Source organism: Macaca mulatta, chromosome 6 (assembly GCF_049350105.2).
Source record: "Macaca mulatta isolate MMU2019108-1 chromosome 6, T2T-MMU8v2.0, whole genome shotgun sequence".
NCBI lineage: Eukaryota > Metazoa > Chordata > Mammalia > Primates > Cercopithecidae > Macaca > Macaca mulatta.
In genome coordinates, this window is record NC_133411.1 from 145,208,112 (window position 1) to 145,236,037 (window position 27,926).

A 27,926-nucleotide genomic window follows, 5' to 3' on the forward strand; every position below is an offset into this window, starting at 1 on the left:
TTTTTTACTTTCTTCAGGCTGCTTCTACCTCAGAGGGTGATTCTGTGTCCTATTGACAGACAAGTTGAAGCTATCAATACGAATTCCCTCAACTTTTCTTCCATGGTAATCATTAGTGCTAGCTGCCAAATAGCACCAGGATTATGCTTCCTGGTCCTTCTTGTGAAGGGGTGGAAGGCACGACTAACTCTTCACAATGAGTAGCAAGCAAAAACAATGTGTGTCTCATCCAGGTGAAAGCATGCAATTGCTGGGGTACAATTTCCCAGAGCCGAATGACCCTCTGGCACGCAGGAAACATTTAAGAGGGTGGTTCTTCCATCAGCTGGGAATCCTGAGGGAACTGAGTTCCAAGATGGAAATAAGGTAAGCAATAAATAAACTTAACTTTTGTTAAAAGCCTCTATGACTTCAGTTTTGTTTGTCAACACAATGTAACAGCCTATCTTGGCTAATATCGTGTCCCGTTCACACAAAAAACTTGCTCCATCTTCACCCACCCTGTTTCCTTTCCAGCTTTTTCAGAGGAAGAGCTGTCTCTCCATCTATCCTAATCTTTATAACCACTCCTGATTAAGGTCCTCCAATGGCTCCCCATTGTTCTTTAGAAAAATAATAAAAAGGTTAAAATCCTTAAGGAGATCTGCAAGGCTCACATGGTCTGTCCCCTGCCTGCATCCTTACAGACTCAGTCACACCCAGTCCTCCCAAGGCCCAGCTTGGTCCGTTTGCCTTCTTTCAGTTCCTCTTGTACACCATGTCTCTTCTCGCCACAGGGCCTTTAAACATGCTTTGAGCATGTTCTTTCTACCAGAAATGCCCTCCCCACCCCAGAGGGCACCTCTGAAGTTCCAGGGTCTTGTTCACTTTCCTCAGTTTTTAGCTTTAAGAGCAAGCATGAGCTTTTCAGTGAGTGAGTGAATAAAAATCATAGGGGATTTTTTTTTTTTTAAATGCAGCAGTGTGAAGGAAAAATGGAACTATGTAAGTGAAGGAAATCGAGTGGGTCCTCTCCACCCTCTGTACTTTGTTCCCTTCCCTTGATCCTGTCCCAGGTCTTTATTGTACTTAAGACTAGCTTTCTGAGCCAGGAATAACCCAGGGAGCCTGGCAGAGCCAGGAAAAGGCACCTCAACATTTCAGGGTCTGGAAGGCTCAGGAGGAGTGGGAGCTGGCTTTTGAGGAGGGTGGAGATCTCCTCAGTGGGAAGGAAAGATGGCTGGCACCAAGAGCAGAGGCCCCCAAACCAAGCTGCATCCCAAGATGCTAGAACCGGGGCCACCTGCAAGTCTGAAGGAAGTCACAGGTGTGAACGCGACTTTGCTCAGCTGGTGAAGTACGGAAGAGACTCCCCCCACCCCACTGCAAAGGCTGCTGCTATTACAGTCATGAGACACCTGTACCGTTTCACTCACTAGACTGGTAACTCTTTGAAGGTAAGACTGTGTCTTATTCTGCTTGGGTCCTTGGAAGGCCGAGCTCAGTGTCAGTAGACCTCATAGGTGGTGGTTCAGAAAATTTGAGAGATGGAACTAATCACCCTTGTTGGTGATACGGCCATGCCTGCCTGATAATATATGTACTTTCTGCCATGAACTAATATATTTTGGAAAATAATATTCACATAATTTTCTTTTTTTCCCCCATTAGCAGACCTTTGCTTAGTAGTGTCCAAAAGATGCTCCATCTCCTTTATAGGTAGAGTTAAGGCCTCTCTCATGCAAAACAGGACTTCTGGGTCTCTTTGCCCCACTCTCTTAGAGGACTGATACGCACAAAGTTCTCTTGCAGTGAATAGGAGATCCCGCCTGATCCTCATTAAGGCAGAGTGGGGTCAGGAAGGAGGAGTGAATGGTGTAGGAGAAAGAAGGGAAAAGATCAAGATCATCCCTCTAAGCCCAGAGATGAAGAAGCAATCTAGAGGAGAGGGAGGGAGGGATGAGAGTGTGTCTTCTATTAGACAACTTGAATAGAGTGCCAACAACTCTGTCTGGGTCTCTGTTCCCCATCACGAAGCACTGACCACATGGCAGACACTGGGGTCCCTTCATAACTACAGCCTGAGCCCAGCTGGGCTTAAACTGGGATTCAGAGGCTGGTTGGGTTGGTTCTCAGTTGTTGGGGTTGCAAGTTTCCTATGCACGTGTTTAGAGTTGATATGCAGTGGAAAGAAAAGGCCTTTGAGAAGGATAGGCATGATTCCTGGAGGACAGAGACAGAGCTAGAGAAGACTGCAAGGTGTTTGGCTCTGCAGCAGAAGGCCAAGGCCAGTTTATGCAGAGAGGCTGCAAGCCGATGCTGGAGGGCTGGGTTTCTTTAGCTGCGAAGCATAAGCGGAGTCCTTCTGAGCTTAGGTGTGACTCAGTATGGGGGAGGGTCATATCCCTGGTTTTTCATGAGGCAAGCTTGGCTTCTTCAGGCACTGTGGCCTAGAGGGACTGGGATGGACTGAGGTGGGTAAGAGAAATGTCCTAAAGTAATGTAGGCATTGACTGTGAGCAATGTGTTAATACTGCCTCATTTATAACCATCAGCTACTGAAGCCTGGGGATATTTGAGGCACAAATGCTTTCTCCCATTTAATTCTCATTATAACCTATGATGTAGGCATTATTATCCCAACTTTCCTGATGAGAAAAGTGAGACAGAGGCAAGGCTGAGTAATTTGCTCAAGTGACCCCATTAATAAGTGGTTAGACCGGGGACTGACTTCAATAGGCACCTTTCAGCTACATCTCCAATACTGCTTCCCAGAAACCACACTTGACATTTCAGATGACACACCCACTTGGGTTACTGGGGAGGCTGAGCGCCCTCTTAAGGCAGAAGTCATGGGGGAACAACCATGTCCTCACAACACCATTGGTATTTTGGAAGGAATTTTAGGCTTTATGAATGATGTCCTTTCCCAGGGAGACATTTCTAGCATTCTCTGGGGAGATAATAAAGGACCAGCTAGGGAATTAGAAGAACCCTAGAGTCCCAAGAAAGGGAGTCATCACTGAATGACAGCAATGATGCTTCCTCTTGGAGCTGCAGAGAACTTTATAGTTTCCAGAGCATTTCCTCTCATATCAGTTCATTTGGAAGTTCACACACACACACACACAAAACCTCTGTGAAGCAAAAGCTTGTATGTCCATTTTGCATATGGGGAATGAAAGTCAGAGAGCTTCAATGACTTGCCCAAGACCACAGGGTTGGGAGAATCAGGCTAGAAACCTGGTCAACAGAAACCCAGTTCAGGATTCCTTCCCTTTAACCATGGTGGGTGACTTGTCTTCATCTAATGCAGGCTGGTACTGTGACTCAGCCAGCCAGAGGTCCAGACATTAGGGTGGTGCCTGAAGATAATCAAACATTCAAATGAGAGACACGATCCAGAGTGCAGTACCAGCCACAGAGCAGCACCACCTTCATTCAAATCCTGGCATTTCATAGACATACAGGCTGATTATAGATTAGTTTCCCAGAGACTGATACATGAAAAACTAGTTTCACCACAAGAAGCAGTCTGTGGTCATGTAATACACATTGTATCCTTCATCTATTAGAGTAGTGATTCTTGTTTTTTTTTGTTTGTTTGTTTTGCTTTAAATAGAGACAGGGTCTTGCTATGTCCCCCAGGCTAGTCTCAAACTCTTGGCATCAAGCAATCCTCCTGTCTCAGCTTCCCATATTTTTGGCATTACAGGCATGAGCCACTGTGATGCATATTAAAGGCTCTGTAATATCTTTAAGAAAAACAGAAAACAAAAACCAAAAAACCTGTTTGACTGTGTTTAACTAAAGGTTTCCAAATTTATTTGAACATAAAATCTTTTTTTTTTTAAGGTAACACCTATTAGCAGCTCATGGAACTTCTAAGAACAACTTGTTTTCTTAAGTCGCTGAATTAATGGGTTGATTTTATGCCATGTGGGCAGAATCTTGGAAATGTTTTATGGTTTTATATTTAAGCCTGAAGCCTCAGGAGATATCTATCTATCTATCTATCTATCTATCTATCTATCTATCTATCTATCTAAGTTGTAAAAGGCAGTGTATTTATAAATAGGTCTTGGTGCTAGTTATTTCATAACTCGAATACTCAGGGATAGATTGTACTCATGCAAGCATGCTAAAATTCATAAATTAAAAATGGAAGCCCATTGTAATATTAATAAGACTTTTAAATATTGGTTAGTTTTCTGGTAATTCACGAAGAATAAATGTCAAGGAGAGCTATGAGTCTGTCTGCTGTTGCATGATGGCATACAAGACTTGAGAAAATGTATCATTTGAAGGTCTTAGAAATGAGCAGGGTTGACATTTTATGCAGGTCATTTATCATCTTCCTACCTATGGATTACAGCAGACACTTGACATTCATGATGATTTCCTGAGACCTTATGACTTCCTTAATTGGCAAATACCACTGGAGTCAATCACATCCCTCATGAAACCTTTTAATTCTGACCCAAACTATCATGTTCATGGAGGGCTTCATTTCTTCCTTCTCATTTATCCCCAGGGCCATTTTGAACTTGGTAATTGACAAAAGAGGACACGTAGTTATGAGGTGGGGGCCAGACTTCTGGACTAACTGAGTAACTCCACCCTCCATGTCAGTTTTGCTAGGGGATTTGAATTTATGTTTCAAAAAAATGGTGAATGCCTACATGCAATGGACTGTTGAAGTTGTGCATAATTAGCCCAAACTGTGAATATAAATCTGCAAATGCCAAGCATCTTCTTTTGTCTGGTTTTTAGACATCTTCTATCCTCACCATGAGCTGGGAGGCAGGAGGATAATCTGGCTTCAGGAAGGAAGAAAATGTTTGTAGTTCTGGAAACTCCAGCTCATTTTTGCCACTGCCAGACAGCCTCCACAGCAGGGTTTGTTTGAACCCCAAGGGCAAGGATATCTCAGCAGCTTCAGGGGGTGACTGCATACTTTGGTGAAAAGTCCCAGTGAACTCTTGGTTTAAGCTAAAAGGTGAGTTTTCCTGAGCTGGGTAAATAGGATTGTACTGTACTTGAAACTGCAGCCCGATTCTCCCAACTTCCAACAACACTGTGCTTTCTAATATTAATCTCTAAGGCCACCTTTCCCGTGGGTCATCAATTTTATCTTTGAGCTCAGAGTCTTAGGCAAAAGTTGTTTTTCTTAAAATTTGCGATTATTATAATATCAAAGTAAAAGGGCAGGAAGATTTTATCAGACTTGGAAGCTCTCCCTGGATGAATTTCACAGATATATATGGTTGTTGAAGGCACAGATTAAGACACACACAAATTAAGATAATCAGGAAACAGAAGGACTGCCCAGAGGCCAGTCTGGGGGCTTTAAAAATACCATTCAGTTTTGATCAGGTGAAAGAGCTGAAAACATTAAAACCCCTCAAAGATGAATCAGCTCCTTTACTTATGTGGAAAGCACATTGATATTTAAACATGTGGATATTTGGAATGTTCTAGTGTTCATCAGGATGAGTAATGTCATCTAACAAAAGAGCAGATGCTAAAGAACTCAGAGTAGATCCCAAGTAGGAATATAATTTACTTTTGCTCCTTATAATCTTAATCTGAGTAGGCACTACAGGTCTGAGGGCTACTGGTGACCACAGCCACTAAAGACACTTGGATGTCTATTGAGGAGGTGGCAGGAGTTTACTTTTGGGAAAGTCTACTTGAGCCTCCTTAGGGCTTTCATATGCCTTTGGAGTGCAATTCTTCTAAGCCTCCCAGGACGATTGGATCCCATAAGCTTTGTACATTAATACATTTTCTACACAATTAGTCCTCAGGCACACAGAGGAAGCTCAGTAAATGCTTTTGAAAGACCTGAGTTCTATGTTTCTCTTGAAGACTTGGAAACTGGGTTGCTAACTGATAGGAGCCCTCGCGGTGACATTGTCCCTGCCAGTGGGTTGAGGCTGAAGATCTCTTCTGCTGTCCAGGCTCAAGGTCTGCTCAGGGACTGACTCATGCTTCTGCTATCTCTCCTGGTGGGCTGGGGACTGCGGTGGGAAGGGATGGTGGAGAGAATCCTAGCAGCCCTGTGAAGCTGACGGCTAGCTCCCTGTCTAGAGAGAATCTGGGTGTCATCATGGTCACCTCGTGGGAACATAAAATACATGTGAGCACAAAGCGAGGCCAGCAGCCCTGAGAAGAGAGGTGAGATGGGAAGACCAGGAGAGATGGGGGAGCTTACCTTCTTGACTTCATATTTAATGGCGAGTTTGATCCGGCTCAGACTTGGACGGTGGTGGTCGGACCAGACTTGGAAGTTCACATCACCATTTAAAATCGCTTCCACCTCTTCTGTGTCTCGGCACAGGTCCAGCACGCCAACTACAAAATCCTTGCATTGCATAGATAACTTCCTGTAATCGTTCTAACAGAATAAAAAGAAATCAGGGGTGTGTCACACAGAGCCCCGCAGATTGGCTTGCCCAGCACAGCAGTGTCGATCAGCAACTGCTCATCACATGTGAGCTTGTGGAGCACATTGCTTGCACTTATGGAATGCAGCAGGATGTGCTGGGTGCAGAAGGCGGGGCAATTTCTCTTGACACGCAACCTGAAGGACATCTTCTCTAAGTCAGCCTGTGTGAAGGTGTGGTCCATGGGCCACCTGCATCAGAGTCACCTTAGGTGCATGCTAAAGTTGCAGATTCCCAGGTCCCACCCCAGACTTACTGAGTCAGAATGCCTGGTGGTGGGGCCAAGGAATCTGTCTTTTAACTTTGCTCTCTAATGATGTGGATGCCTGCCACAGCCCATTCTGGGCTCTTTCAAAACGGCAGTTTTCTATGCCCAATTCTGAGTCAGTTCTGAGGCAGGAACAATAAGGACATGAACTTTTAAGGCTGATGTAAATAACGCTTTGCTTATTTACCACCAATCTATATTGGTGGCTGCTGCATACAGGAATTTTACTGGAAAGGTGGATAATATGCTAAAATTGGAAAAAAAAATTGCACAGGTGTGCTTTTTTGTGTGCCAGAAAATCGGCTTGTAAATTATACATTTAAAAATCAAATGTAATTTAACTTTGACAGGATCTTTTCTTACTAGAAAACCTTTTGTATGGAAAATCATGGCTCCTTAAATCACCTGCCTTTTGAATAAACATTTTTAGCCCTTGACCTTGTTGTTGTTGTTTCATATTTTTAATGAGCTGCTCCCAGATTTCTCTCTTCTTTTCCCTAGGTACTCCTGTCTGAATGTCTTTGAGAGGCTAACTTCCTTTCCTAGTGACATGCCGACTTCTCTTTCCCCTAAACAAACTACTTACATTCTAGATAAGGATCCAAAATGTTGGACAAAGAATGTTTGATGTTACCTCATACCCCTTCTCCCCAAAAATATTTTCCCCAGAGGCCTCCTTGCTGGTTTCTTAGTTGAAAGGAGTCTATTCGGAAAGTACACAAGACCCAAATGTCACTTTCAATGTTAATCAATATCAACAACCCTCAGACTGCTAGATAGTAGTTGGCAAAAAGGACTGTGGTTGTGTTTTTCCAGAACATGGAGTTCTCAGCCAATAGTTGGGAGCCTGGCAAACTGCAGAAGCTCAGCCATTTTTCTGAGTTAATGATTCTTGTCTCCTTCTAGGGTTGCTGTATCAAAATGTCACTTTGCATTAGAGAAAGAGGTAAGTAAGTGTTTGTTTGCTGGGAAAAGGGAAAAGATCAAGAAAATATTTTCAGGTGAGAGTAGCTGCCCTTCGTTTTTATATATAATTTAGGTAGAAGAAGGGAGTTTCAGAAATTCTGGCTGGAAAAATGACCTCTCGGCTCAGGCATGTAAGAAACTTGTGGGGTTCTAGGTTTTGGTAGCTAGCACAGAGCTGGTCTGAAGTGTTAGGATTGGAAGAACCATGCTCTATGCTCCTCCAACCCTGACACTCACTCATCTGCCATTCACTCATTCATTCATTCATGAATGCATTCATTCATCACTGAGAACCTACTATGTAGCGGACAATGAAAAATTAGTGGTGAACAAGGCAAGTCTCTGAGTAGTGTGAAGGAAGAGGAGGCTTGAGTTCCACCCTCAGATTTGCACAAGTACAAGGCTAAGTGAAACTTGCTCAGATCTTTTCCTGGCTAATATATTCTGCAGAGCACTGATAAGCCAGAGGTAGGAGGCTCAAGGTACACGGGGCTCAGCAACATGGACAAGGTGAATCATCTCACCACATGGACCCATTCAACTCTGGAATCTCCTCTGTGGCAACTCAGGTTCCTTAAGTTTCCAACTCCCACCCTGTAACTTTATTACCCCTTTTCTGAGAACAAGGAATCTCTGAATGTTAATGCCTGTTACCAGTAAAACAGACACTGCCCTGTTGGCTAGAACATACCTCATTTCTTGATGGAAACTCCTGCCTAGAGCTGAAGTCATGGGTGGGTATAGGAGATAAAGTGAAAAGGAGTTGATCTAGCTCTTGTCCCAGGCTCCCCGTGCTACGAGCTAGTCAGGCTGTATTGCCCAGAGCTTCCTCACGTGTCTGGGTTCAGTGCAGTTCAGAACAGAAGGTGACACTTCATTAGAGACTGTCACTTCTCTGGGCTCTTTCAGCCAGCCTGCCATCAATAGGAGAGGCAACAGAGCAGCCAAAGCAGGTAATTTGCATTTTGCCTTCTGCATTAGACACTTGGGCTGGAAGGCAATAAGCCTTCTGCTGTCTGCAGTTGGCTAGAGGGGATAGCGAGAACCTAGGCCTGCCAGGAAGGAGATGACATGGACATGAATGGAAACAGAGAGGGCCATTGATGAACATCTCTGGGGAATTGTCATGATTATAATTTATTGAGCCAAACCTGAGCTCAATTAGCCTTCCAAGACACACTCCTCACTGTAATTGGAAGATGAGATACACCCTCAAGACTTCATAGGTGCCCTTTACATTTTTAAAAAATATTCCTGAACACTGAGGTCTGCCAGTTCTAATGGGTGACAGGTGCTCTACCTGCATTATCTCATTCAATCCTTATAAAAACCCCATAATGGAAGGCTGATCACCATTTCCAACTTCCAAATGAGGAAAGTGAGACCAGAGAGATAAAGTAACAGGCAGATCTATGCTTTTCCTTATATCAGCCACTGATCTCTAGGTCCCTCTCTCACCTTCCTTGGATATTTAGCCCCTGTCCCATATCAGTCTCCTAACATGACTGCATTGTTATTCTTGATGGTTTAACTATCCTGGAAGATGATCCTCACATTCCCTGCCCTTTCATTTCCTTGACAGCCCGTTTTCGTTCTTTCTTTCTTTTTTTTTTTGAGATGGAGTTTCACTCTTGTTGCCCAGGCTGGAGTGCAATGGCGCGATCTCGGCTCACCGCAACCTCCACCTCCTGGGTTCAAGCAATTCTCCTGCCTCAGCCTCCCGAGTAGCTGGAATTATAGGCATGCACCACCACGCCTGGCTAATTTTGTATTTTTAGTAGAGACGGGGCTTCTCCATGTTGGTCAGGCTGGTCTCGAACTCCCAACTTCAGGTGATCCACCTGCCTCGGCCTCTCAAAGTGCTGGGATTACAGGCGTGAGCCACCGTGTCTGGCCAGACAGCCCATTTTCTAATGACCTTATTCTCAACCCAAATTCAGCCATTGACTCTCTTAGTTATTCCAATAACTGCAGATCCTTCCCTACCCCAACTTCAAGTGTCCTTTCTCCAACCACCACCTCCTATATGTCCCGCTCACTCCCTCTTGGACCCCAACTCCAGCAATCCTTTGATTCCACCTGCCTTACAGCCACTGACTGTACCTCCTTTTCACTTGTTTTTTTTTTTTTTTTTTTTTTTTTAAATCCACCTTATGTCACTGTCTGTCTCCTTGCAGAGCTGATATTTCATGGTCAACGAAATCGTCTCTTGTCCTTCTTTTATTCCATTGTCCCCACTGGATAAAAGCCTGACCTTGGTTGAGTCTAACTCTCTACCAGTGTGTTCTCGCCTCTGCACAGTGAATGTGGCTGAGAACCCACAGCTGATCATTGTGCTGTATACTCAGTACCTCCAGCCTCAAGTCATCCTTAGTCTGGGCAGTTTACTCTCCTACTCTCCTAAATAGGCATTTCATATATTCTTCTTTCCTCAGTCCTCTAATATCTCCTTCTCCTCTCAGATAAGGACCTTGTTTCCTACTTTATCAAGAAAATAGAAGTCATCAGAAGAAAAGTCCCACATGTTCACACCTACATGCGTCTCTGCTTCTGCACTCTGTGTTCCCTCCTCTGGCTGTGAATGAACTGCCCCTGCTCATCTCCACGACCACCTCCTCCACTTACGTGCTGGATATCAACCTCTTTTGGCTACTCAAGGATGTGGCAATCTTCCTTTCTCTCTCCTGGATTCTCAATTTCTCCCTTTCCCTACTTGCTCATCATACAAACATGCTGTTATTTCTCCTGTTTTAAAAAGAAATTTCTCTTGACCCCACTTCTCCCTTCAATGACTACCCCAATTTTCTATCTAATTTTATAGCAAATCTCTTTAATAGGGCTGTCTACATTTGTTGTCTCCATTTTGCCCTCCTTGTACCCTTTCTTGTCCCCTTCAGTAAGGCTTTCCCCTCCACTGACTACTGTGACTGTTCTTGTCAAGGTCACAAATCACATTCATGTTGCTAAATTCAATGGTTGGTTCCTAGTCCTCATTTTACATGACCTACCAAGTGCTTTAACGTAGTTGATCACTTCCTTCTCCTTGATACATATTCTTCACTTGTCTTCCAGAATAACATACTCTTCTGTCTTCATCTTTTTTCTGAATAACTACTTTTTGTATTCTTTGTTAATTCATTTTCATCTCCCTTACAATTTAATTTTTGGAATTTCCCAAACTGTGACCAGCCATTGGAATTCTTCTTTTTATCCATTTACACTGATTGCCTTATTGATTTTATCTAGTGTTATGAATTTCAATACCACCCATACACTGGCAAGTCCGAAATTTGTATCTTTCACCCACCTTTCTTCTCTGTATCCAATTACCAACTTTATATCTCCCCTTGGATGTCTAATGGGCATTTTGAACTTCATGAAACTAACTCCTAACTCTGGATCGAGTCTCCTACCTTATTTAGTATTCCCCATTCCTTCAGTTGTCCTGGACAAAAATATATATATAGAATTTATCCTTGATTGCTACTTTCCTTTCGTAACCCACATATAATTTGGTAGCAAATCCTGTAAGTTCTACTTGCCAAATATATCCCTACCCTGATCTCTTTTCACCAATTTTACTATTTCTACCTTGGTCCAAACCATCATCTATTGCTTGGACTAACCCTACAGACTCCCAAGTCTCTCTGACTCTGTCCTTGTCCTGCATAATCCTGCCTAGTTGATTCTTAATACACCAGGCAGAGGAATACTTAGAAAAAGTAGTCAGATCTGGCTGTGCACGGTGGCTCACACCTGTAATCCCAGCACTTTGGGAGGCTGAGGCAGGTGGATCATAAGGTCAGGAGATCTAGACCATCCTGGCTAACATGGTGAAACCCCGACTCTACTAAAAATACAAAAAATTAGCTGGGCATGGTAGTGGGCGCCTGTAGTCCCAGCTACTCGGGAGGCTGAGGCAGGAGAATGGTGTGAACCTGAGAGGCGGAGCTTGCAGTGAGCTGAGATCGCGCCACTGCACTCCAGCCTGGGCGACAGAGGGAGACTCTGTCTCAAAAAAGAAAGTAAAAGAAAAAGAAAAGAAAAGAAAAGAAAAAGTTGTCAGATCCTGGGACTGCTCTGTACACCTCCTCTAAAGGCTCCCTATCCAAAGTAAAAGTGGGGTCATCAGTCACTGATATCTGGGTCACTCTCTCACCTTTCTTGGAGATTTTAGTTCCTGTCTCACATCATTCTCCCAACATTACTGCTGTTGTTATTCTTGGTGGTTTCAAAATCCTGGAAGATGACCCACTGCTTACACTATCCTCTAGCCTCCCCATTTTCTCCCTGATTTTATTTCCTGGGAGTCTCCCCCCGACTCAGTCTACTCCAGCTACTCTGGTGCCCCTGCTGTTCTTCAAACACACTGGGTGTAGACCAGACCTTTACACTGGCTATTCCCCTTGCTTAGACTCCTCTTTCTCCAGATATCTACATGAACAATTCTTAAGCCTTCCCCGAGTATCTTTTAAAAAAAGTGTGGCTCCTCCACTCCTCATTACCCTTCCCTGCTTTTCCTTTCTGTTTTCTTCATAGTACTTATGACTGCCTGATGTACTATATATTTTACTTATTTTTATATTTATTGTCCATGTCTTCCACTAGAATATAATTTTCTTCAGGGCATGAATTTTTTCTGTGTCGTTCACAAATGTATCCTGAGATCCTAGAACATTTCCTGGAGCATGGTGGGCACTCAGTAAGTACTTGTTTAATTAACTGGAACAGTGAACTTGTCTAAGATGACATAGCTACTAGGTGATACAGCCAAGATTCAAAACAGGTTGGTCCAACTCAAATCCTGATCTTTCCGTCTCATCCTGTTGCTTCTTAGGGGAGCAGCGTGTTTCCTTCTATTTGGCACACTTGAGGCTCAGTTGTGGTGACTCTCAACTAACTTGGGGGAAACAAAGGGTGGGTAGGGATAAGGATATGTGAATCCCTGATAGATTCTATAGTATAGTCAGTAAGTGCACAGGTTTTGCAGTCAGAAGGACCTGGAATTGGAATTCTTATTTTACTACTTGCCAGTAATTCGATAAGTGAAATTGATAAGTTTCCTGTTCATAAAATTGATAAGTGGAGCAAGCCATTTAACTCTTATGCATAGCAGTTTTCCATCTGTACTAAGGTATACACTGTTCAATCATCTGGAGAATTCAACACTAAGATCATGTCAAATGCCCAGGAGAGTTAATAATAAATAACACAAATAACAAAATAAAAACTTAAACAAAAACTGATAATAAAAATAAGCATGTAAATGGCAATCTACATGATTTCAAACTCCTGATCTCTTGCCCTTTGTGGTTTATAATTACTGGAGTGGGAGTAAGACTGGCTCATGGGTAGGAGGAAAACAAAAAATACTGGATAAACTCTTGATTCATCTTTCTTCCACTCCAGATAAAACCTGTAAATCGGAATGCCTTACAAGTGGACTAATGTAGTATATAAGCTTTTGTGACTGGGTTTTTTCCCTCAGCATGATCACTTTGAGATTCATCCATGATGTTGCATGCATCAATAGTCAGTTTTTCTATTTCACATCCACTATATGGATGTATTAGTTTGTTGATCTATTTACTCACTGAAGAACATTTGATTGTATCCAGTTTTTGACATTTTGCAATGAAGAAGAAGGCTGCTATAAATATTCCTGTACAAGATTTTTTTTTTTTTTTTTTTTTTTTTAAGACAGAGTTTCACGCTGTTGTCCAGGCTGGCGTGCAATGGCACAATCTCAGCTCACAGCAACCTCTGCCTCCAGAGTTCAAGTGATTCTCCTGCCTCAGCCTCCCAAGAAGTTGGACTTACAGGCACATGCCACCACGCCCGGCTAATTTTTGTATTTTTAGTAGAGACAGGTTTTCACCATGTTGGTCATGCTGGTCTTGAACTCCTGACCTCAAGTGATCCACCCACCTCAGCCTCCCAAATTGCTGGGATTATAGGCATGAGTCACCACACCTGGCCAATATTCCTGTACAAGTTTTTGTGTGAACATAGTTTTTTATTTCTTTAGGGTAAATGCCTAGGAGCAGGATTGCTGAATATATAGTAGATGCATGTTTAACCTTGTAAGAAGCTTCCAATTTGTTTCTGGAAAGGTTCTACCATTTTACATTCTACTAGCAAATTACGAACATTCTAATGCTCCATATTTTCACCAGCACTTGGTATTGTTAGTTTATTTCCTGTTTTTGCTTTTATTTTTAGAGTTGGGTCTCACTATATTGCCAGGCTGGTCATTAACTAATGGGCTCAAGAGATCCTCCTGCCTCAGTCTCCTGAGTAGCTGGGACTGCAAGTGCAGGCGACTATGGCCTGCGTCAATTTCTTTTCTGTGTCATGGTATCTCGTTGTGATTTTAATTTGCATTCCCTAATGGCTAATAGTGCTGCACATCTTTTCCTGTGCTTATTTGCCATCTTTATGTCTTCTTTGATGAAGTTTATATTAAAATACTTTGTCCACTTAAAAAAAATTTAAATTATTGAATTTTGAGAGTTCTTTATATATTCAGGATACAATTCATTTTTAAGAGAGGATTTATAAATATTTCTCTTAGTCTGTGGCTTATGTTCACATTCTCTTAGCAGTATCGTTCAGACAGCAAACATTTTTAATTTTGATGAAGTCTGATACAGTTTGGCTGTGTCCCCACCCAAATCTCATCTTGACTTGTAGCTCCCATAATTCCCTTGTGTTGTGGGAAGAACCCAGTGGGAGATAATTGAATCATAGGCAGTTTCCCCCACACTGTTCTTGTGGTAGTGAATAAGTCTTACAAGATCTGATGGTTTTATAAGGAGAAACCCCTTTCACTTGACTCTCATTCTTCTCTTTTCTGCTGCATGTGAGACGTGCCTTTCACCTTTGGCCATGACTGTGAGGCCTCCCCAGCCATGTGGAACTGTGAATTTATTAAAGCTCTTTGTTTTTTTGTTTTTGTTTTTGTTTGTTTGTTTTTTTGTAAATTGCCCACTCTTGGGTATGTCTTTACCAGCAGTGTGAAAACAGACTAATATAAAGTCCAATCTATTATTTTGTCTTTTTGTTATGCTTTTGATGTCACAATTAAGAAATCTTTTCTTAATACAAGGTCATAAATGTGTCTTCCTATGTTTTCCTCTAGAAGTTTTATAGTTTATGTTTTAAATTTAGATCTATCACCCATTTTGTGTTAATTTTTGTATATGATGTGAGGTATAGGTTGAGGTATCTTTTATTGCACATGGATGTTCATTTGTTCCAGCCCCATTTGTTGAGAAGATTATTCTTTCTCCATGTAGTCATTTTTGCACAACTGTCAAAAATCATTAACCGCATTTGTATGAGTCTATTTCTGCACTCTCTATTCTGTTTCCTTGATCTATATGCTTATCCTTTCACTATTACCCACTGTCTTTATTTTTGTAACTTTATGTTATCTTAAAACTAGGTAGTTTGAGTCCTCCAACTTTGCTTTTCTTTTTCAAATTATCTTGGCTTTTCTCATTCCTTCCCTTTATATATAACTTTTAAAATAAGCTTGTTCATATCTACAAGAAGTTCTACTGAGATTGTTATTGGAATTGTGTTGAATCTATTGATCAGTTTGGGGAAGAACTGACATTTAAATTCTTTTGAATTCTCCAAACCACAAACATAATATGTACCTTCTCTTATTTAGGTGTTGTTTGATTTATTTCATTCATTTTTTATAGTTTCCAACATACAGGTTTCACATATGTTTTATAAAATTTATATCTAAGTATTTCATTTTTTCAGCTATTGGAAATATTTAAACATTTTTCTTCGTTTCAATTTTTATCATTATATATAGAAATATTCATTTTTGTGTGTTGTCCTTATATTCGGTGACCTTGCTAAACTCACTTACTGGTGCCTTTAGATTATTTGGGATTTTCTACATAGAAAAACATGTTGTCTGAAAATATGGATTGTTGACCTTGAATAAACACCTAGTTCAAATGCATTTCTTAAGATGATGAGAAAATGCTCAGAAACATGCATTTACATTGCTTTGAAGATTGATAAAGTTTTCTTTCTAGGAACAAAATTCTGCTGACAATTTTTTGCTGGCTTTTAACCCAAATTAATGGATCAGAGCTTTTTATGTAGTCAATATGGTAAGCAGTGTTGTAGTGTATTCACTATTTATTTCTTGTTCTCTGTTCAACACAGGTATCAACTGAGATTCTTTAGTTCTCAACTATCTGAGAATTTCTTTTCTTTCCTTTTGATCTATAAATCTCCCAAGTTTATTTGTTATTGAGATGAATTTCTAGCCCTAATATGGAGGATGACTCCAAACCATCTATCAAGACATTTTGATACCTTTAACTTTTGATTCTAAGGTCATGGTTTTGATAACATCAATTTCAGGAAATTATTAGTTTGCTTGACTTTCACTAAAAACTTCAGCTCTCCAACTTTTTCAAAGCTATTGACAAACTTAAATTAGAAGAGAAAGAGAAGCTCATTTCCCTGATCGGTCAAAAGTTAAATGAATTTCTCAGACTGATGCTGTGGAGACATCCATACAATACAGGATAATTAACACTCATTCCCCAATGGAGACCTTAGAAATTAGATTTTAAAAGAGTGTGGACTTCAAATTCACGCCCCCTCCCTCCCTCCCTTCAGAGATCCAGTTATGGGGAAGAAATGTTTATGGAAAGCTCCAGTTGAAATACTAGTGGAGCTAAGTCAGCAGATGTGTACAGCTGTAAACCTGGAAGATATTTCTGCTTTTAACATTTAGGATGAGTTTGTTTAAGAAAGGGTTGCACTAACAGTTTACAATAAAAATGTTTAAAACATTTTAATATTTCATTAAATGGTCACAACTATGCTGTAGAACTGATAGTATTATTATCTCTAAATAAGAGGACTGGAAGTTGACCATTGGATTGAGCAAATTGGAAGTCGTTGGTCACCTTGACTGGAGCAGTTATGGAAGAGTGGAGGACATGCCTGGAGAGAGCTAAGAGAGCAGGAAAAGAGGTATTGTGCCACGGATATTGACAGCTCTTTTGAGAAATTTTATTGCCAAAGAGAGCAGAGAAATTGAAAAGTAGCTGATGTGAGAAGTAGGGTCAAGAGAAGCTTGTTTTCTCCTTTCTTCCCTCTCTTCCCTCCCTCCTTCCTTCCTTCCTCCCTTCCTTCCTTCCTTCTTCCCTTCCTTCCTTTCTTCCTTTCTCCTCCTTATAGGAGAAACTATGATATTTTGTATGCTGATGGGAATTTTCTAGTAGATAAATATCCTGATCATTGTCTATGATATCAGTAGATCATTCTATTAATCCAGTAGTTCAGAAGCATACATGAAGGAGGATTGAACTTAATGTATTGAGGCAGAAGAACAGGGTCTGGAGGCAGAGAACTTAAGGCCAATTTGTGCTGAATCAAGGAAAACACCAAGGTCTGGGGGCAGAGAATCTGAGGTCAATTTGTGCTGACTTCCTAAAAGAAAAAACACGAAGGTCTGGGGGCAGGGAATCTAAGGCCAATTCGTGCTGACTTCCCAAAGCTGGATCAAAAGGAAAACACCTGGGTCTGGGGTCAGAACACCTAAAATTTCCTAAAGCTAAACCAAAAGGAAAAACCCCATCTCCCTTCCCAAGTAATAGAGGATCGAAGGCTACTCTTCCTACAACCCTCTCCCTTCCACCAGTGTCAGATGGAAAGGGAGAGTACCTTGGATTGGCTGCTGGCCAAGCAGGGACCATCTCTTCATCTGCACAGGGCACCAGTTCACATCAGTCTTTAATTAGCCACAGACCAAATCCTTCATGCAGATAACGGGTAGCTGGTAAGAACCGAAAACCGAGTACTTAAAACCCAAAAAAACTTTGTAACTGGGCCCTTGAGTCGCTTGCTCAGGCCCATGCCCAATTTGTGGGGTGCTTTCTCGCTTTAATAAATTGTTGCTTTCGCTGCTTTGTTCCCATGTTTCTTTCCTCTGCTACTTTGTGCATTTTGTTCAATTCTTTGTTCAAAATGCCAAGGACCTGGACAACTCATAGTCAAGACCCTCCACCAGTAACAGTATGAGTAGAAGAATACATGTATATAGAATCACATATGGCTTAGCTACAGTAATAGGAGGAAATGTCAGTATGTAAGTGAAGATGCTATTCGGTGGGTGCATGGATGATGGGGTCCTGTAGACATTTTTCTCCTGTTGCTTCAATTTTGTTCAGTGCAATAGAAATAAAAATTATCAGCTGAAAGTAAGAATAGGGGAAGTGGTGGTGGAAGTTTGGGGAGAGGAGAGAGTAGGTCTGAAATAACTTTTAGGAGAAAATGAGAAGAGATGGATTAGAAAAACCAGATGTGATTGCTGGAGAACAATAAGAGCCCATTTGAAGTTCGTGGTCATAAATTTAGAATAAGGTCTGTTAATGTGTTTTGTTTTTTTTTTTTTTTCCCTAACCACATTCACCTTCCTGGGTGCCAGCATGGAGCAGATAGAGAATTATATTTTACCAGGGTTGTGTTTTTGCCAAAGAGTGCAACAAAGCAAGAGGGGGCAGAGGAGCTGAAGTGTACCTGAGGGAGTGATCACAGTGACAGGTCATGGAATTGAAGCTGATATGAAAGGAAGACAGGACTTTGATGGGGAGAGGGAAAGTGAAAAGATGGCTTGATCAGTTCTGAGCTTAGAAGACCTGCGGGGAGGAGAAAGATTGATAGAGTTGAGGCATTCAAGTGAGATGGAAAAACTGAAGTCAGAGAGTGTGATGTGCAATGCTTAGATAATGGAGGGTTTGCATTTATTGATCATGGCAAGTGTTGGCTCACATAGGCTCTTGGTGACTAAGGTACAGAGGAGGTTAAGACCACTAGAGGAGGTAAGTCCAAAAAACTGAGCCAGTGTGTTGGAAGGATGACCTGTGTATATATTGAAGTGCCAAGAATTTAAGCAGCAAGAACCGAAATTGTGATAGAGTGACCCATTGTTGCAGACTACAACAATGAAAGATAATGGGTGATATAATATGTTGAAATATAATTCAAAGGTAGATGTTCTTAGAGAGGAGAGAAAGGAGAAGAGAAACTTCTTTCTTGGAACTGGCAAGAAACCGCAAGGGGGATGCCCACCCCATCTTCAAGCCCAGTGCTCTGAAGATTGGGAGCAAAACCACCTCCACTTGAAAGGGCTGCAGGAACGCTGTGTCCTCAGGGCAGCCTGTCTTTAGAGAGAGCAAAAAGGTGGCACGTCGCTCAGAGGAGGGGTTCAGTGATGGGGTGCTTCACTGAGGAGGGACTGTGACTTCCATAGCATTAAATGGGAGAGCATCTGGAGATGAAAAGGAAGGTATGAGGATGGAGGAAGGGATCTGACAGTCTTCTAGAGAATCACATGCAGGTTCTGAGGGGTGACTTGGGAGACAGTGGCTTCCCATGGTGAGGACCTTTAGAGGAATTAAAACACCTAATTATAGGATGTTGAGAGGATTCTATGTGGTGAAGTGGGGAAACACACAGCCCAATGCTGGGTGCACAGGTCACCTTCAGTACCCTTTGGCTAACACAGGACTTCAAAGTTGCATCTTGCCCTGGTGTTTTCTTTCTGCACATCCCCAACTCAGCTGTTGGGCAAGAAAACTCTGGATGTTGATTTAACACACATGGTTGTATTTTTATTAATTAAAACTGGAATCATTAAAACAATTAATGGATGTGAACTACTGGGTAAGAACCTGAGCCTAGTGCTCATTATGGCAGATGAAAATTGAAAAGCTTCAATCCACGTTTTAGCTTCCATGGATACAATTAATTGTTTCATTAACCTTCACCTTATCAATAAACTCACGCTCCAAAGGATCAAGGCAAATACCCTTTCGCATTTCAACTCCATTTAGGAATGCAGATCCAAGGAAGGTGGTTCGTGTTTAGTGCAGAGACCGACCGCATTTCTCACCTCAGCTTTCTCAGGGGGATTTAGGCAACTCCTGGGTCCTCAGAGTCCAGGGTTCTGCCCCAAGGGTAGAGCAGGGTAGGGCTGGTGCTTTGACTCCATGATCACCTGAGAGGTCTGACTCTCCAACTCTGCCACTGGTTACTCATTGCCTCCCTGACTTTATAAACTCTCTGCAGGAGGCTTTCCTTTATTAATCCCAAACATACTCCCTGCTTTTCTAAAGGGATCTCTATGTCCTAAGTGTTTCAGCATTCAGGAAAGATGGCTGTGCATTGGTGATCTTATAATTTTTAATCACAGGCCTGATCAGTCTTTGCATGAGAAGGATGACTGGGTGGTCAGTGTTTGGGTTCGAATCACAGCTCTGCTGCATTGTGGCTGTATGATTTTGAGTGTATAACTTAATCTCTCTGTGTGTTCTAATTTAATCTGCATATTGGGGCTGATAATGCCATCTACTTTATAGGGTTGTTGCAAGGAGCAAACTGAAAAAGATAACCCAAATAAGGTGCTTCACACAATCTGTGGTAAGTATTGACCAATATTATGATGACCTAGAGTGTGTAGGTTAGCAGACAGCATAAGCACAGATAACTTGTCTATTTGGGGTTTGATCTTCAAGTGCCTCATCTAACAAAGCTGGCAAACCTTCTCATTGGATGTATTTCCAGAGCTTCACCCTGTGTGAGTCCAAGGTAGAAGGTGCAGGCAGCAGTGAGGAAGTTCGGGTCATAGAAATTGGGTCAGGGTCCTGCTCACTTACTCCTCAAGTGCAGGCGCCTGGACGCTGAGCACTGAGTCTGCAGGTCACTGTGCACCACCTTCCTCAGCCAGGCAGTGCTGACAGTGCTTCTGCTGGCACATTGGTCTCCAATCTGGTTTTTGGTTTACTTAATTATCAGCTACTGACATTGTACAGGGCCCATAGCACATTGACATGGCATTTATGAAATCTCAGAAGTAATGGATGGCTCTGCTTGTTGTTTTTTTAAGAAGTCCCCTCTGTTAGATTCAGAGGCTTGCCTGAGGACAAAGACTGTCTTTCAAGGAAACGACTCAGGTATTTTATTAGCAACTTGGGTATTATATCTACTAATTCAGCACATATATTTGGGCACCCACTGTATGCCAGGCACTGAGAACGTAAACCTACTAAAAGAAAGCCTTGCCCTGAAGGGGCTTGGGGTCCTTCTAGAGATAATACAAGTAGCCAGATGAGGACCACGGGGTGATATAAGTGCCTTGGGACAGGGTTGGGGCATGCTGCCTGAGTTTCAGGTATCACGGGGCTTCCAAAAGGAGGCAGATTGTATGAACTGAGACCTGAGGATGAGCAGAAGCTAGCAGGTGTAAGACAGGTATGAGGAGAGGAGGCAGCAGGGAATGGACATTCCAGGAAGTGGGACCAGCAAGTGCAACAGGAAGAGATCATGTAACCGTGTGTGGACTATGATGAATACTAGCTGACTTTAACCACAGCATGGTCATATGCGTAAGTTATGCACATAATTCAATATTTTACATATTTCTCATAATTAAATAGGCATGGATATGCTTATTTACCAAGAAAGGAATTCATGTGCACTTTCTGCACATCCTTAGCCAGGTTAAAGATGCGGCTTGGTTTGCTCTTGTGGAACTCCTGGAAGAGCCTCTCCTCATCTTTCTGCTTTTCCTGCTGGAACTGTGGTAAAACTGGGAGGCAGGTTTTCCTATATGAACTTGTCTTGTCCCCACAACCCACCCCTCACAGCCACCCAGCCTCTATAGGAGGCTCCCAGGCTCTCTCCCCTCTCTCTGCATTCCCTGTTTTCTCTCTCTCTCTCTCTCTCTCTCTCTCGCTCTCCACACACACACACACACACACACACACACACACACACACACACACACACACATACCACCTTATCATCCATAGGTTAGTGCTCCATGATAGAGTGCTTCCTCTAGGCTGTGACTCAGAGAATCCATCAGGACATGTGAGTTGAAAGAGGAAGAGGAACCTTTGGGAAGCCCTGTGGCTCACTTACATGGAAGCAACCCCACGTGTCCCCTGCCCACCTGCCCCACCCCCACATGAGGGTGGCCAAAGCATGATTGATTGGTCTGTGCACCCATCAGGATGAAAGACAATATTAAAAGTTATAACTATTGCTGTTATTACTGCTATTAGTTATCCTTTATCAAGTGCTTACTATGTCCAGGCTCTGGGCTAAGTGCTTTCTATATTTATCTCATTGAATTCTCATGACAAACCTAGGAAGTACATAGTATCATCATTTCTGTCTTATGGAGAGAGGAACTGAGGCCCAGAGACTTTGGTGGCAGCTGGGATCTGAATTCAGGTATAGCTCACTCCAAAGTCCGTGATCATAATACTGGGAAGTACTCATTTGCTAGAAACACTGACTGCCCTTGTAGTGCTCTAAAACCCTGAACATGCTCTGAAGGGCAGGTGTGGGAGGAGCATTCAAGGACCTCTCTGTGAAAGGGAAGAGAAAGATGAGGGCCTGTTGTTAAAGGGCAAAAGTGCTGAAGCTTTAGGTAAAGCAACACCCTGTGTTTCCACACCTGAGGGAAAGCCAGGAGTCGAGACTGACTGAGCTCTGGGAGCTGAGTCCACCCCATGCTAAGTCACCAGCAGTTGTGTGTCAGCAATTAGAAAGTCAGGGTAGGAGTTGTCCCTAACGGAACACACTCCTATTTCTCTCAAGGCCCTAAGCCTCTTAGCAAAGTGCCAGCCCATCCACTTACATCCCTTTTGGACTCTCACCCGGAGGTCATCACCCCCTTTCTGTGATTGGTCCTCCAGCCCCAAATGCTATCACTGTTTTCATGGTGAGAAGCTATGGCAATCGGTGGGTAAGCAGAGGGTTTATGGAGTGCACCCCCCAGCAGTGGCTGGGGGAACCTTGCAGCTCATTCCTTAGGTTTAGAGAGAAGAGTGGCAGGATGAGGTTGCATTGCTTGTGCCAGCTAAATTCCAAAGGGGGCAGCATGGTGACTGCTGTTCTGAGTGCACCGGCTTTTAACAAGCCCAATTTTTGGGGTTTCTTTGCTCTGTTGGAGCTGAAGCACACATAACAGCTACACAGTGTTGCAGAATGAAACCCTATCTCTACCTGGATCCTTCCAAAGCTTCATCCACAAAGCACACCTAAGCCACTTTTGCCCATGGGTTGGCTCAGGGAAGACCTCATGTATACATTCATTTACTCATTTAATCAACAAAAATGAATAGAGCATCTAGTGTGTGCTGAGCTCTGTGCCAGGCCCTAGAGGTACAATGGAGAGTGAGGCCAGCATGGTCTTGACTTCGTGGAGCTGACAGACCAGAGGAACATGTAGTTGATAAAGGATCTGCAGTTAAGTGGGATGAAGAACTCTCCTTTTCGTGCAAATTAGACCTGAGTTCCTTTACATCTAGCTTCATAGTTATTCCTGGGAAAACATTACTTTCCAAATAAACCCAATTGGTAAGCCGCAGTAACTGGGTATGAGTCTGTTAGCTCAAAAGCTTGAGAAGTTTCCAGAAATCCACTTTTACAAAGTTGTTCCGCTCAGTTCAGCATGTGCTTACTAAGCCTTGTGTATGCCAGAACTGTGGCTGGCACTGGAGATTCTAGGAGGAGTGAGCTGGGTTATTGCTCACCCAAGGGGGAAAAAACACACAAGCCAGTCATTTCAGTATTACCTAGTGAGAGCAAGTTACTCACTCACCAAGTATTCCCCAGGTACCCACTCTGTGCCAGGTGCTGTCCTAAATCTGAGATACAGCCATTAGCAGAACGGACAGTCCCTACTCTCATGGAGCTTATATTTTATTGGGGGTGTAGGAACTGCAGAGAGGAGAGTGCTATGTTATATAGATGTGAGCCAGGAACTCCCGGATGAGGTGATTTTGAATAGAGAGTTGAAGGAGGTGAAGGAGAGAGTTACCCAGATATATGAGGAAAGAATATTCCAGACAGAGGGTCCTTGGTGCTAAGAGGAGGAAGAGTGCAAAGCTAAGAGAGAGAGAGAGTATCTGGGGTTTCTGAGGAGTAGCTAAGAGGCCAGCCCTAGGTGCAAAGTGGGTAGGAGTGGAGCAGGAAGAGATGAGGCTAAGGGAGCAGCAGCAGCAAGATGATCAGAGCCCTGACAGGCACCTGCACAGACTGTGACAACTGCAGCTTTTCCTATGGCAAGATGGGGAGGCACTGACTGGAGGGCTTCAAATAGGAGAGTTGACATGATCTGATTTATGCCCTAAGAGAATCCCTCTGGCTGCTGGGATGGAATAAATTGTAAGGGGCAAGAGCAAAAGCAGGAAAAGCAATTAGGAGGCTGTTGCAATTACCCCGAGGAGAGACAAACGTGGCTTGGATCAGAAGGGAATTGAGTAAGGAGAGGAGGGGTATAAAATTCTGAATGTCTTTGAAAGATAGAGCCAAGAGGATTTATTGATGAATACTAAGTATGGAAAAAAATAACAAGCAAGAATGAATCTGAGGTTTTGGCTTGAGCAACTAGAAAGATAGAGTTACTATTTGTAAAACGTGCCGTAGGAGAGGTTTCATAGTTGCTTAGCAAATACTTCCTCTCCTCCTTTTTGTCCCTATGAGAGAAATACACTTTCTTCCCCATTGATATTGGGTTTGGTCATAGGACTTGCTTCAGCCAGTGAAATGTGGGTGGAAATGATAGCATATGTGTTCTAAACCTGGGTCTTAAGAGGCCTGCATCCTGCAGTTTTCTTTGTCCTTCGAGGAGCTGCTGACCACTGCCAAGAGAAGAATGTGCCCAGGTAGCCACTATTTATCCATCTTGGGCCCCAGAATGAGATACGTAGAGTAGCCTTCTCTACTAACCCTCAGAATTGTGAACATGAAAATAAATGTTAATTGCATAGACTATTGTGTTTTGGGGTGGTTTGTTACACAGCCTGACTGTAGCAGTAACTGACTGATAAAGGGAGGAAGGTAGGCTCAGTGCTTTGGTACATCAACATCAAAGACAGGCTCTTAGCCCTATCTGGGTGCTCAGGGATGTTGCTCCAGAGGTAATAAGTTGTTGCTGAGTCTTGAGGGCTAAGTCAGTGTTACCCAGTTCAAGAGGTGGAACAAGGGCATTCCAAGCTGAGGACAGCATAAGTAAAGGAACAGAGGCACAAAAACATGATATATGAATATACAGGGAACTATGCAAGTAGACGTATAGGGTGGCAGAAGATGAGTTAGGAGAAGTTAACAGGAGCTGGATCATGGAGGATTTTGTATTCTCGCGTACGGAGATTGGATTTTATAACATAGGTAGTGAGGGCCATGAAAACCTTTGCAGCAGGAGAATATCATGGTCTGATTTATATCGACATGCTGTCCTTCTGACCCTATGTGGAGGACAGCTTCAGTGTTTCAGAGTTTCATAGCCTGGAGGCAGAAGGATAGGTAGAATCTGTTGGAATCATCTGGTCAAGTGCAGTGGTGGTTAGGATACAGGGATGGAAATGGAAACATTGAAATTTTAATACCAGCAGGATTTAAAGTACAGGGAGAAAGTGAGAGCTCAATATGTGGCTTGCTTGGGACAGCAAACATTGGAGTGGATTTTCCTAACATGTTAATGTCGGATGGAGTTACAGATGATTTTTCTTTTCTTCTTTTAAACAAATTTATTTTCTACAGTCATCCTGCATTGCCCATATGATTGGAAAAATGTTTTAGATATGTTACAATGTTTAAATCTGCCTGTTTTCCTTTGGATCAAATTCACCGAACCCTAGAATTTCAGTGTTGGAGAGGGATACCCACCCTTGATGCTCTCTTGGCCAGGATTGCTGTCTTCTCTGAAAATTTGATTTTTTTTTTTAAATAACAAGTTGAAAAAATATCCAAAACGTGGTTCAGAGTGAATGTGACCTATGCATCCTATTTATACTAATTTTATACCATGAAAACATTTCAGAGAAACACTAATTCAGAATTGGCATCATCAGATAACATGCCCTTCCAGAGGATTGTGTCATGACTCATCTGATTATGGATTCAGAGTAAGAAATGTGCGTGAGACTCATTTAAAAGAGTAATTAAAGAGCACCATATGTATAGAAGTAACTTTTAAAAAATTGCTGTGATTGCTGAAAATGCCATTGATTAAGAGGGACTAACAGCTAGATGGCAAAGTAGCAATTAAAAAATGTAGATCCCTGCTGAAAAAAAATACAAGTCAAGTTAGGCAAATCAGTACTTGCGATCTCTCTGCTCAAGGAGCACACCACACATTTCACTTTGGTGCCTCTACCCATTACGTTCCCAAGCCTGGGCTGACACTCCTCTTTGTCACCTCTGAGAACTCTACTCCTTCTCAAGACAAGTTCAAAAGCATCTCCAGGATGGCTTTTCCATGTCCCTGAGGAAATCCACTCTTTCATGCTCTGGGCTCCCATAGCATTTTGTTCTTAGGGTCCAATAGCGTTGTCAAAGTGCTCTCCATATTTTTGACACTTATACTTAATTAATCAACTTTATCCATTTGTAATTTCAGTGCAGGGAATACCACACTACAGGACTTAATAAAATGTTGTGTCAATTGAAACTACTTAATACATACTCTGAGTCAAGTATCTTACTTATAAGGAAGCTGAGGAACAAGTAAGTGCTAGCATGTGGCTACCAGGGAATTGACCTAGAAGTGGCTCTAAGAGATGGCCTTGGCTCTAAGAGATGGCTCTTGGCTCTAAGAGCTCTAAGAGATGGCTCTTGGCTCTAAGAGATGGCCTTGAAGCCAAGGCTGACTGTTCAAGGCCCATTATCTTATACATAGATCACTGTAGCAATTTTCTAAAAGCCCCGGGAGACATAGGTAAAAGACGAATAAGAGATTGCATTTAAATAAGTTTAAATCTAATCAGGACAATCAGATTCCAGTTTTTTGCTTTAAACTGATTTATCCAATGAATTACTGGATAACCCTTGGAAGTAAAATTGATATCCACTTTGTAAATGAAGAGACTGAGGCTTGACGTGATTTCATTGATCTCCACAGCTTCAACAGACACCTATCAGCTGACGATTCCCAGGCTTTTACCTGCAACCTAAACCTGTATTGTAACGAGCTGATTTGAACTCCCAAGTGCTCATCTACACTGGTAAGTCCTGCAAACACTTCAAAATCTGCATGCCTCAAGCTGAACATATGGGGCTTACATCTAACACCCAAACCTGATCTTCTGCTTTCTCTTTTAAGAAATGGAGTTCCCTCCACTTAGCCCTTGGAGCTAGAAACCCTGTGTTCACCTTTGTCTCTGCCAATTAGTTACCAAAAACTTTGGATTCTAATCCACAGTGTCTCTTATGTCTGACCCCTTCTCCCCATACCCACAGGCATGGTCTTAATTTAAGTCCTTATCATTTAGCATCTAGACTTTTGCACTGGTTGGTATGTTTACTAATAACAGTCCCATCTTCCATCCAGATGTCAAACCATCATTCTCTTGGTTAAAAAGATACAAGATAAAACTCAAGCATCTTTATTATTAAACCTCCACATACCTCACTAACATCAACCCCCTTCCCACAAACCCAATTTCCCTCCAGCCACATCTGTCCACTGAGGACACAGCCCGGTCACACTTCTCCACATGCTCATTCTTCTGCCTTTATGTCTTTTTTCTCTTCTCCACTTGCCAAACTCCTACTCATTCTTCAAGGACCATTTTAAAATGTCTCCTCTGGGAAACTTACTCTCCCATTGCAGGCAGTTCATTGCTCTCTCCTATGTGTTCTCACAGCATTTTGCTTATACCCTATTCCACTGTGATAATCTCTTTACACTCCAGTCCCCTACTTGCTTTGAGGACAGGGTCTGGAGCTCATTTCCACCTGCAGCTCTAATACCTGGTACAGTATCTGGCACACAGAAGGAAGACTACCCTTTATGGGTAAATATTTAACCACTCTCAGTCTATTTCTTCACCTGTAAAATGGTAATAAAAATCTCTCCTTAAGATTTTAATTCAGATGTTGTTTATGAAAATGTTTTGTAGAAATGAGAAACAGAAAGCGCTAGGGAAAGGAAGGGTTATTAAGGGATTATTTAGTCTAAGCATCTGCCTTTATGCCTCAGAAAGATGAACCATGGAATGGTGACAGGACTTAGCCAAGGTCACACAGCAGTTGGGTCTCCTGACTCAATGCCATTTCCTTCCACCTTTCTGATTCTGGAGGCTCACCTATTAAGGCCCCAACCTAGTAATGCCTTGAAGGATCTTCTTTTATGATGCCATTTCACCTATGACAAAGGCCATGTCCTGGGGAGAGTCTGACCACCAGGCTTCAAGCTATTTGGT

General features: G+C 42.4%; 1 protein-coding gene across 1 annotated transcript in view; it reads right to left on the reverse strand.

The window, feature by feature from the left end:
* TRPC7 (transient receptor potential cation channel subfamily C member 7) overlaps positions 1–27,926 on the reverse strand; it is a 151,263-nt gene that overhangs the window by 85,662 nt on the left and 37,675 nt on the right. The window contains exon 5 of the mRNA XM_028849743.2: positions 6,197–6,379. Within this exon, the coding sequence (XP_028705576.2) occupies positions 6,197–6,379 (183 nt within the window). The remainder of the gene's footprint in view (positions 1–6,196; positions 6,380–27,926) is intronic.